This window comes from Lacerta agilis, chromosome 17 (assembly GCF_009819535.1).
Source record: "Lacerta agilis isolate rLacAgi1 chromosome 17, rLacAgi1.pri, whole genome shotgun sequence".
NCBI lineage: Eukaryota > Metazoa > Chordata > Lepidosauria > Squamata > Lacertidae > Lacerta > Lacerta agilis.
This window is the reverse complement of record NC_046328.1, coordinates 20,176,627-20,188,946: the sequence shown is the minus strand read 5'-3', so window position 1 is coordinate 20,188,946 and position 12,320 is coordinate 20,176,627. Positions and strand designations below refer to the sequence as shown.

Here is a 12,320-nt window from a genome sequence, read left to right as displayed (position 1 = left end):
GAAACCACTGTAGTTATTTTCTATCCCATTAGATCCAACATTTCTTTTTAAAAAGGAACCAGTGAGGAATGAGGGTGCAGGTAAAAGGTTGCCATCCAATTTTCTTCCCATCAGGGTTTTCGAAGGACCCGTTCCTCTACCAGAGACACAGGTATCCATCACAGACACAGGGGAAAATAGGTATTCAGATACCTTGTACTTCAGAGCACCTGGTATTTATTAGACATAAATTGTCACACAAAAATATGGAAAGATTAGATAAGTAAAGGTTCTTCCCACCCCTTTAGAAACAGACACGCGAACGTATTTGTGACCTCAGTCTCCCATGCTTGTGGACAGTCATTCATTTTCTTTCCCGTGCATACATATTTATTCCATTTTCATAATTAGGGTCATTTGTATTTATTTATTTTTAAAGTACAGTTTGGAAAGGAAGAGAGGAAAAGGAATTCAAGCTTGCCAATGAAGTATCAACAAAATAGAATTTAAAAGTTTCTGACCAGCTGCGTGGCTGATTTTATTACCTGTCATGCCTTAGCAGTATACCTATTTATCAATAAATAGTACTAATAAAATAATTACATCCAAAGAACCCTGCAATTAGATTTTGTTTTACCTACACACAGCTGCCCATCCTTTCTCAGCACTTTCTAAACACAGATTTTGTTTAACGTCCCATGTTAACATAAGCAGATATGTCAAAAAGAAAAAGAAAAATTATACAGGAAGACAAATAGAATGATCTTTTTTTTTTTTTACAAATTTGGTTTTTCAGTTGTTACTAAATGCACACACGAAAATTCCCCACATCAAACTTAGTTTCAGGTATTTTTCTGGGGGGATTCAAAACACTAGATTTCATTAAAATGGTCCTATGGAGGGACAACATCATTTTAGAGGGACAACTTTAAAAAAGAAGTTGTAAAAGCCATGTACAGAATGGACATGTACAGAAGGAAAGAAACCAAACAGCGCACAACTGTGTGTTGTGGTTTTCCTCACTGCTGACAAATTCCTCAGTGGCAATGCTTGTTTCTATTACCCTCACTAGTTTTTACTCTTTGTTGCCCTCTTTTGCCCTCAATGACATTCTGAAGTATCCAGGTCTGATTGGTTGCATCAACTCACATGAACTTACTTATTGGTGTTCAAGAATATAAGATGTGGTATCCAGTATGACTGGATGGGATCAACCTCATTTTTGCCTAATTTTAAAAGGAGGCAAAACCAGGAAGTAGGAGAAAATATGACACTGGACAATTCAGGGGAAAGGGGAAGGACCAGACATGATCTGGCCCAAGAAGTGTATGTGGCAAGATGCCGAGGGACTGTTGAAAATGTCAGGATTAAGTGAATTCTATGCACAGCAAAGTAACGAAGAAAATAATGCTGTGAAGGGTTTTGATGGCAAAAAATCAACCCTTACAAATTTGATACATTCAATGCCCCCCCCAAATCCAAACTGCCAGATCTTTGACACCATCCTTAGTGTACAGACTAATTTATATTGTCCCCCGTAGTAACTGCTTCCAAATCAAGCAATATTTATCAGGAGGAACTTGCTTTGCTGATAAGGCTCCTGTCATTAAACTGCATGTAATTTTCATTCTATTCAGAGCCAACCCATTGCAGCTAAGGTACATTAACCTCAATGAGTTTTATTTGAATAGAGTTTGTTCCACCATAGACTTACATTTCAGCAGAATCGGTGACAGAAGGACTACCTCACGTGATGCGTCATTGCAGACAGTGCTTTGGTTCCATAGGAAGCATTTTTAAATGGACCTCCACATAACCACTTGCTCATGGGCATTAGGGAAATGGATAAGAAACAGGTGTAGCCATGAACTTCTTATACCTCTTCCCAGAATACTTTGGGGATTGTAGCAGAGGACCAGGACGGACAAGAAGTCAAGGACCCGCCAAGTCCCATCATCGCTGATCACTTATCATCCTAGTTGGGGCTTATGGACTTGGACTCCAACAACATCTGGGGAGGTTCCTAACCTGATTGTCATTAGAGAACATGGGCCTCAGTGTGCTAATTCCAAAAAATAAAAATAGTTTGAGTTTCTTTCATGGTAAGCTGGTGCCCATAAGCTAATGGAGGCTAGAGAAATTTTCTGTAACTTCATCAAAACACCTAAAAATTCAGTTGATGCGGTGGCCACATTTTTGTAGTTGTCCTGGGACAAAGAAGTGATGCTGAAAAAAAGTGCACTTGAACTGGATTTTCTGCTCCGCAGCATCTCAATCTTCATTAAATAATGGGGAATGTGCGACCCTCTGGATGTTGCTGGACTGCAACTGGCAATGCTGGCTGGGCCTGGCGGGATCTGGAGTCTTGACAACATCCGGAGGGCCACAGCTTCACTACTCCTGCCCAAATAGAAGGACCTCTGTCACCAGGGATGAGCAAGCTCAAAGTGCAAAGGCAGTTAGTAAATCTGCTGGGGGAGGTGGAAGATGGAGAGGTCCTTTTTCAGACAAGACATAGATGAGAGGCATGAAAACATCATGATTTTCTGGATGATGTGCTTGCTATGCAAAAACACAGCACCATCAATCTCTCCCAATAGTGGCAGGGTTGGGGGAAATGTGGTTGGACTCCAACTCCTATCAGCCTCAGCCACCATGATCAATGAACAGAGGTGATAGAAGTTGGAGTATAGCAACATATTGAGGGTCACAGGTTCCCCACCGCATGCTAGAAAATGGTGTGAGTGCCGATCTTCTTTTGAATTCAACCAAAAAGGGCAGCCAATATACTATTCTTCTCCCTCACTGCATATAAGATCCAGCAGTACTCCCCCATGTCCTGCTTTCATGCTTTCTCACCCCCTCTATTCATGACTACTAATGGTGTGGTGTAGAGAGAACATTATTATGTTGAATCATGGATAAGTTTTAGCAGACATTGCAGTAGAGATGGGGAAACCTCAGTTTTTGTTAGACTCCATCACCTGTGGCCAATGTTCAGGGATGATGAGAGCTGGTCTGGCAACATCTGGAGGCCAATGGCCAACCATTCTTACTTTAGCTGGAGCAGAGCACCAGATGCGTGGCTGCCATTAGCATAACTTCTAATTTGGTTTGAAGAATCTGATGAAGTAGACTATTTAGTCCAGGGATGGGAAAATGGTGGCCCTCCAGATGTTGTCAGATTGCACCTCCCATCAGCCCCACACAGGATGGCCAATGCTCAGGGATGAAGGAGCTACAGTCCAATGACATCAGGAAGGAAACAGGTTTCCTGTCTGTCTTACTGCACAAAATCTTAGGCTACAACAAACCTGTTTGTGATTTAAAACAGGATATCTGTGCCATACAAAATCAACTCTTATAACTAGGGGTGGGTGAATCTGTCAATATTGCTTTCTCTGCATTTCTCAGTTTCCTAACTTTAAGTTCAATTCTCCACATTTCCAGATCCATTTAGTGTGATTTTCTAATATACACATTTTTGCATGTGATTTTGTCTAATACACTCCTCTTCTTCTTTGCAAAACTGTTTTCTGTAATGCCATGCATTGTTGTGCAATGTTTTCCTTAATATGTGCATTTTTTATGCACACATGACCCTACCATATGCATTTCTGCGCACATGAATTCGCTGGAGAACTGCACTGCAAAATTAGCAAACATGAAGATTTTGAAGGATGAGTGCATTTCACTTCATATGCTATTTTGAAAGGTGTGAATGGTATGGAATTTCTCCCCCATCCCTAGTTATAACAGAGGAAGACAAAGAGAAGGCAAAATGATCAAGTTGAGTGTGGATGCTCATTTGCTGTGAACTATCTTGGTCCATTTTTAGATGGCAGCACATTACAAAATGGACCAGGCATGAAAATGGAGCAAAATCAAGCCAGAAACTTTTCAAAGCTGAAGTGCCTGTCAGAGGTAGGTACCAAAGTGTTTTACCTGTGAATTACTTCCACCCCTTTAAAAAGAAACCTTACACACCCTTCAACCTCGAATCCCCTCCCCACCCTTTTTTAAGTCTCTGTGAAAAGGGACAGGTTCTTTTCGCGAGACTCCAAGGAATATATAGATAGATGTAGATAGATAGATATATATTATCATTTATTATATAACAATGTCAATATCAACACCAAAAAAAAGAAAAGAAAAGGAGAGAGAGAGAGAGAGAGAGAGAGAGAGAGAGAGAGAGAGAGAGGGGAGGAGGAGGAGGAGAAGAAGAAAAGAAAACACGACATATTCTGATCGTCTTGTATGAGCACTCTCCGCGTGTCAAGAAAGGTAGCAAAACTCCCGTGTTTCACCTGAAAACCAAACCAAACTATAATGTTGTGCAAGGGCACAAGTTGGTGTGGAAGCAATGCAAACTCAGTGTGGCTATGTCTGGGCATGGGGGGGGGCTGTATGGCGTGGGGCAGGGCGGAACGGCATGGATCAGTTTGTCATTGGTCGCAAGAAAGGAAAGCCAGGAGATACAATACCATGGTCTGCCCAGAGGATAGGACGCTGTCCATCTCTCGAGTGCTTAGATATTAACATTCAGTTAAAACGAGTCTTGCAAACAAACAAACAAACACCACTCTTAGTTTGCAGTGAAATCTCTCCAGCAATCCTCTCCCTTGATTGCCTTGTTAGCTGTTCTCGCTCCATTCTGGCACCATGCCCACCCCATGCACGGAATGGTACTGGTGGGGGGAGAGGGTTCGGGGTACCCCATGAGAATAAAGGAACTCTGCTGGCTGTAGACTGCTGGGAGGCGACTGTATGCTTGTCTGAGGTCCACATTGCCGGACAATTGGCTGGTGAGGGACGGAGGTCTGGTGCTGGAACATGGCATGCGTCTCCCCGATCTGCGATGAGGTATGGTTGGCGACTGTGGCAAGCCGGGGCATGAGGGGGCCAGAAGTGAAATGGGCAGAGAAGTGCTGGTAAGGCAGCCTGTCCATAGGCTGCATGGCAGTCACTGTGCAGCTGCTGTAGGATGGCACAGCAGACCACGTGTTGCAGCTGATGTCTTCTAGGCTGGGCACCGGCTCTGTGGAGGGCGCAGAGCTGGCATACATGCAGGCTTGGCGCTGAGCAGACTCAGTCCTGTATGCACTGGTATTGAGTCCCTGCTGCTGGGAGTAGGTGGAGCGATAGAAAGGGTCTTCTTCTGGAGGAGACGTCTCCATGTAGGGCTTTTTGTAAGGATGTTCTGTGGTGGAACATTCTTCATCTGATGAAGAGACAAAAAAAAATACACAATGAATGAGGGACACTGTGAGACATCTATGATGTCCTGCTGGATCAGACCAAAGGCCTATATCAGGAACTGAATCCAACCACTATGCTGGATCCTTATCTCTCCCCCACCCCGATCAGTGTTCAAAAAATAGCCAGGGGCTGGCTTTCGGCCACTTGCAACCAAGTGAAGATACCTGGGCATCAGGTATCTCCACCATCTGGAATTACATGCCTGGACATCATTGGATCAGGGCTGTTTTCACAAACCAATACCCCATCCTGTAGAATTCCATCAGTTATATTTTTTCTGCACAATCAAAATGAATTTCTGGAAGCAAAACACATATTCTGTGCAGCCTGAGCAGGAGCAGTCACCATTTAGGGGGGGGGGAGAGGTCGGAGTAGGCCAATAAGTATGTGGACTGTTCCCGGGGTCAAGTGACTTTTCTTCTTTAAGTTGTCAAAATTCTTAACCTAGCTCAAGGTTGTCATCTGAACTAGCCAGATGTTTAAATGGGAATCAATCACCATCAGTCCATCCTTTGAAAAAAATAAGGCTTTAGAGCTGTTTCCCCCCAAAAATGGCAACTAGACATTCTGTTTTGGCGGCTGTAACCTTTGGTTTAGGAGCCATATATATCTCAGTTTCTAACACTGCCCCCGACATACACGCAGGCCAAGTTTGGCAGGTAGGTGGAGCCACCCACCTGTCAGTCACCTGATCTCACAATGACAAGTGCAGAACGCGCTGCTGTTGTACTCAAGTCTTGCTTCTGGACTTTCCATTTTGGTGTCTGGTTAGCCACTCTGAGAGCAGGATGTTGGGCTTTGTGGTCCTTCGCCCTAATCCAGCAGCCAAGCTCTTCTTACATTCAGTGATGGGGGAATTGAGGATGATCAAGGAATTCTTTCAATCCCTGTTCTGTAGGGAATGAAACCAGAGCTGCACCTTCTGGGGGGTGGGGGAGATGGCTGCCCACACGGGGGGCACACATGGAAGCTGCTCGTGAAGCAGAAACAACCAGCACCACACAGGATTAAAATCCTTCTGCTTACCAGCTGGGAATCACAAATGAGAAGAGCGCTGCTGTTGTGCTCAGATTCTCCTTTCTGGCTCCCATTGGGAGGTCTGCTTGGCCACTCTGAGAACAGCATGCTGGGCTATATGGGACTCCTTTGGCCTGATCCTGCAGAACGCCTCTTAGATGCAGAAGATGTGAGCTGAGTGGAGATGTAAATGCTCCGCAGGAATAGCAACATATTGTCTTACACACGGTATGTGTGTGAGAGAGTGTACAATCCAGTTTTTTAATGCCCTCCATTAAATTGCACCCCTGCTGAGACCTCGACGCAAAAAAAGTGTCTGACTGCTGGAAGGGGCAGTGGAAACAACAGCAGCACGATTAGAGAGAGGAGTGTATCTCCTTTCAGCCAGCTCTTTGGATGGAAGTCAGGCAGGCTCCCGCATCGGAGACGCCCCAGTCTAGCTTGCGGTCTATAATGGTGATGATAATAGATGCTGTCATAATACACAAATAACAACACAGTATAGGGCAGGCATTGTCTGCAGAGCAAAAGGGAAGCCTGTGAAGGAACTGTGGGCATGTGGGAGGCGATGCACACTGGGAACTGTGCAGAACAGACAAAGGAGAAGAAGCAACTGGAGGAGGATGCTGGATTCCTCTTTTGTTGGGCAAGAGGAGAAAGCTGTAGCTCAGCAGCAGAGCATCTGATTTGCACGCAGAAGGTCCCCAGCACCTGCAGCTTCAAGCCTGAAGAGCTGCTGCCAGTCAGTGCATATAATACTGAGCTCGATGGACCGAAGGGTTTAACTCAGTATAAGGCAGCATCCCATGTTAATATATAACATAAGAAGAGCCTGTTGGAACAGGCCAATGGCCTATCTACTCCAACATCCTGTCCTCAACAGTGACCAACCAGATACCTCAATGGGAAAGCCACAAGCTGGACCTGGGCACAAGAGCCCTCTCTGTTGTTTCCAGCAACTGGTATTCAGAAACATGACTGCGTCAGAGAGTGAAGTCAGAGCACAGCTATAAGGCTAGCGGCTATCGAAAGCCATCCACTATGGTGGCTATCACTGCTTCCTTTGGCAGTGACTTCCATAGTTTAACTATTCACTGCATGAAAACCATGTTACGGTCACAAGACAGCACTAACTGGATCCATGTTGAATTTGGGCTACCTTGCTGCAGATTTTATTTTTTTCTGGATACAGGCTACATACATCCCTGTGTGAACATATATGATCATAGCTGATCCCTCTCATTACAGTGGTACCTTGGTTTACAACCATAATCCGTTCCGGAGGTCCGGTTGTAAAACAAAGCAGGTTCTAACTCAAGGCTCGCTTTCGCCAATGGGGCCTCCCCCCAAAAATTGGTTGTAATCTAAAAAAAGGGACACGCACAAGCCCTTTTTACATAGTGGTGGTTATGATATGCAGCAGTGTTGTTCAGTGGCTAGAGTAACACATAAGGTCTTCCAGATTCAATCTCCAGGTAGGGATGGGAGAGACCCCCTGCTTAAAATTCTGGAGGGTTGCTGCTAGTCTGTGTAGAACCTCAGGACTGGGGGCTAAATGTAGCCAGTGGTGGAGCAAGCCGATCGCGCGCCTGGGGTGGCATGCATGCCCTGCGCCCGGGGGCGGGGCCAGCCACCCAAGGGGGCATTGGGGGGCCTCTGAAGAGTCTGCCTGCCTCCTCACACTCAGCTGCCCTACAGCTGAGGGGGAGGAAATGGATGGCCTGTTTGGACACCTGGGGTGGGCTGCACCTATCGCACCCTTCTTGCTATGCCCCTGAATGTAGCCCCTCCAGGTCTTTGCCTGGCCCTTGGGGGTCTCCACAGGCCACACACCCCTCACCACCTTTCCTTCATACACTCCCTGAGCGCTTTCCCCCTGGATGGATTACGTCCTTGAACTCTGATAATGCATCTTCCTTCCCTAGATAGGGTGTTTATCCCCGACGGGTGGGTGGGTGTAGAAACCTGCAACATAAAGGTAAATTTGGCCTGCATTGCCCCACCCACTTTTGACTCTGGTCCCACCCACCATGCACATGTGGCCCCCTAGTAGGTTGCCCAGAAGGGGATGCGGCCCTTGGGCCAAAAAAGGTTCCCTGCCCTTTGTACAGACAATACTGAGCTGCACAGACCAGTGGCCTGATTCAGTAAAATTTCCTTGGTGTGGGTAAGAAGAAAGAACATGTTCTATTTCAAGCAATGTATTTTGCACCCTGTATTTAATTTTGTGATTGTAAGTAGTTTTGAATTGTTTTCAACATTGGGTTTTTAATGTGGCAACTCACCCTGGGGCTTTACAGTGAAGGGCAGGTAGTAAATAACAGCAGCAGCAACAACAACAATATTAAGAATAATAATAATTAATATATAAATATAAATATCAGCAGCAGCTTCCTATGTGCCTATGCACTTTTTGCTAGTTCCATAAATCCTGCCTTTTCCTCCCACTGCCAATGTAGTGGATTGGTTTTGATCTAGCAAAGTTGCTAGAAAATTTCAGCCAGGAGAAGCCAGCTCACGCCCTGGAGATGCCCCATCCCGATTTACAGACTGTGCTGGAAGGTCTCTCGTCAGTGACCAAAGCATGTGGCAGCTTTGATAAATGAGCCCTCCTCTGCCCATCAAGCTTGAGCTATTGGGGAGATAGGAAGGAGACAAGGCTCTCCCCTGCACGCACGCACGCACCCCTCCCTCGGTCATCTCACTGAGCAGGGCATGCTGCAAGAGGCTTTGGAGGTGGGGGGGGGGGAGAGAGAACACCATGGGAGAGATAGTCCTCCTGCCTGTGACAATATGAGGAAATTAGATAAAGCGGATGAGGGGAGGGGAAGGGAGCCACAAAGAGCCACCCACTCAGTGGGAATCCCAACCCTGGAAGGAAAACTTTGTTGATTCTTTATCGCGCTGCCATGTTGGGAGACAGATGATGGATTGCCTCCCTGTGACTAGGGCCGTAATCAGAGTTTGGGCCATCCTCTTTGCTGTTACGGCTCGGTTTGGGATGCTTTTTGGGGGAAGGGCAGCAGACAGTCGATAAGGCAGGGTTGCATCGCATATCTATATGGAGACGGTCAAGTGGGACCGTTTAAGTGGAATAGGTTTGCCACAGCGTGATATTCTGTAGACAATGGCTGGGTGGGTGCGCACACCACACAGTTAAAGCACATGGCTTCTCCCCAGGAATCCCGGGAACTGTAGTTTGTTGAGGGAGCACAATTCAAAGTGCTGGTGCTGACCTTTAAAGTCCTAAACGGCCTCAGCCCTGTATATCTGAAGGAGCGTTTCTACCCCATCGTTCAGTCCAGACACCGAGATCCAGCTCAGAGGGCCTTCTGGCATGGGAAGTGAAGTAACAGGGAACCAGGCAGAGGGCCTTCTCGGTAGTGACACCCGCCCTGTGGAACGCCCTCCCATCAGATGTCAAGGAAATGAGTAACTATATAACCTTTAGAAGACATCTGAAGGCAGCCCTGTATAGGGAAGCTTTTTAACATGTAATGTTGAATGTTTTTATATATGTTGGAAGCTGCCCAGAGTGACTGGGGCAACACAGTCACATGGGCAGGGTATTAACAACAACAACAACAACAACAACAACAACAACAACAACAATTGTGATGTAGTTCAGGAAAGAGCCGGCTACAGTTCATTGGGAGAAGCCACAACCATTACAGAGATAGTGTGTATGCAGGCCCATGCTTCCTTGGGTGTGGAGCACTCAATGAAAGACCAGACCTCAACTGTCCCAAATTGTCCTTTGCCAACCTGCCACCCTCCATTTGTTTCCGACTCCAACCTCCATCAATCCCAGGCAGCACCCCATTCATACTCATAAGAACATGAGAAGAGCCTTCTGGATCCGCCCAATGGCCCATCTCGCCCAGCATCCAATTCTCACAGTGGACAACCAGATGTCTGTGGGATGCCTGCAAGCAGAATCTGAATTCACACACCCCCGTCCCTGCATGGTTTCCAGAAACTGGTATTCAGAAGCATCCGTGGCTCTGACTATGGAAGCAGAGCAGAGCCATCATGCCTAGCAGCCATGGGTGGCCTTCTCATGGAACTGCTTTCCCCAGGAGGCAGTGATGGCCACCAACTTGGATGCCTTGAAAAGAGGATTGGACAAATTCATGGAAGATATTAATTACTGATAGCCATGATGGCTCTGCTCTGCCTCCACAGTTGGAGGCAGCAATGCTTCTGAATGCCCGTTGCTGGAAACCACAGGGGGAATGCTCTTGCATCTGGTTGTCTACAGGAAGCTGGACTGGATGGGCCATTGGCCTGATCCAGCAGGGTCTTCCTCTGTTCTTATGCTGTTGCTGCAAAATTTGTGGGTTTTTGAAAACAACAATTGACATTAGGCAGGTGCCCTCACTGTTTTAGATGCCTGCTGAAAACCATTTTTTATTTCAGCAAGCCTACCCACACATATCATTTGCCATTGATGCTGTCATTTCAAAAGGTGCACTGATTTAATTCTTGTTTTTTCATGATAATAATTTTCTGCCTGTTTTCTTTTGAACAGCGGTGTGGATTTTAGCTGTGTTTAGTTACTGTGTACAATGCTTAGAAAAGTTCTTTGGTCAACTAACGTATAAATCTACTTTAAAATACAAATATCTAAAAAGAAACAGTTAAATTGAATATATGCTTATGTTGTAATCGTACCTATATTATCTGCTCAGAAGGAGGTCTAGATCTACTCCTAGCTTATTAAGGGTGTATGGGATTGTTGGAGTGTTGTTTCTTTGAACTGATTATCTGTAACAATGGATATTAGTGTTTTTATTTTATTTTAATAATAATAAAAAATCTACTTCATCAAAAAAATTTTTTTAAAAAAAACCAATACTGGGAACTTTCAAGATGTTAAAGAAAATAAATGAATGGCCCAATGTCAAAACATTGCTCTCGAATCCCATGTGGGCAAGTGGTCAAAAGAGCCTGTGTAGTCTCTTTGAAATAGCAGTAAATTTCACCCCTCGGAATAACCTTGCATCAGCTATTTAAGCGTTTGTATTAATCCTGAATCCTTTTCAGAGGCCTCCTGGCCTGATAAGCTATCTTTATCCCAGGCACCAGCTATCTCCCTGGATGTGGATTCAGCTTCTATGGAACTATGCGGCCATCTCTCTGGGTTTCATCTATGCTGCTCTTCAATAATGCAGACTGAAATTGCCGGAATAGCGGCCAATGGGAAAAGCAGCCAGAGAAATGGAAAGAGTGGGGGAGAGGGGGAAAGTGGAAGCCAGTAGCTCCACCGTTAAGCATCTGCTTGCAGGCAGAAGGTCCTGGGTCCAGTCTCCGACATCGCCAGATAGGGTGGGGAGAGGCTCCCCTGCCTGAAACTCTGCAGAGCCGCTGCCAGTCAGTGTCAACAGCACTGAGCTACGGTAGATGGATCAGTGGTCTGACTCAGGCAGCTTCCAATGCTCCCAAAAACTATCTGCTTCTCTGGTTGGATAAATTACTGGTGTTCTGTATTTCCCCACAACTGGGTCATGGCTGTTGCTTCTTGGTAGACAATACTGAGCTAGATGGGCTCAGTAATAAGGCAGCTTCCTATGGAGATGGACTAAAGTTCAAATTGGAGAAATGAAGCACTGGTTGGTGAGAGGATGAGGGAGTCAGAATGATGTCTTGTTTCTGTTGCAAATACATGTATACTAGTGCATGTTGCAGAGGGTGGGGGGTGGGGGGAGCAGTCATCACTGTGGATGTGCAAGCCTGTCCATTCTGATTTCTTTCCATTTCTCTTTTTTCTTCTCTCCCCAGTCTGAAATTATGTTTACCGCATTTCTACATCCGTGTTTTTTTTTTTTAAGATCTCACAATAATCCACCAGCATTTCAGAGTGCATCTCTCCTAATACACGTTTTTGTACGCAATTTGCCTACCCATCGGAAGGCTAGGCTGCTGTATGCAAAGGAACTTCCAAAGCACTGCATGCAACTGCATGGAATTTTAGAATGACATGCAATGGGAAATTTTGGGATGGGTCGGAATTGTATGGAGTTTTGGAATTGTATGGAGTTTTGTATGCAATTATTGTTTTGCTA

General features: G+C 45.5%; 1 protein-coding gene across 2 annotated transcripts in view; it reads right to left on the bottom strand.

Annotated features, from left to right (window-relative positions):
- Nucleotides 1-4,173: 4,173 nt before the first annotated feature.
- TBX5 (T-box transcription factor 5) overlaps nucleotides 4,174-12,320 on the bottom strand; it is a 94,885-nt gene continuing 86,738 nt past the window's right edge. For both annotated transcript variants that reach the window (XM_033174814.1, XM_033174813.1), the window contains exon 9: nucleotides 4,174-5,200. In XM_033174814.1, the coding sequence (XP_033030705.1) occupies nucleotides 4,614-5,200 (587 nt within the window). In that variant the 3' untranslated portion in view covers nucleotides 4,174-4,613. The remainder of the gene's footprint in view (nucleotides 5,201-12,320) is intronic.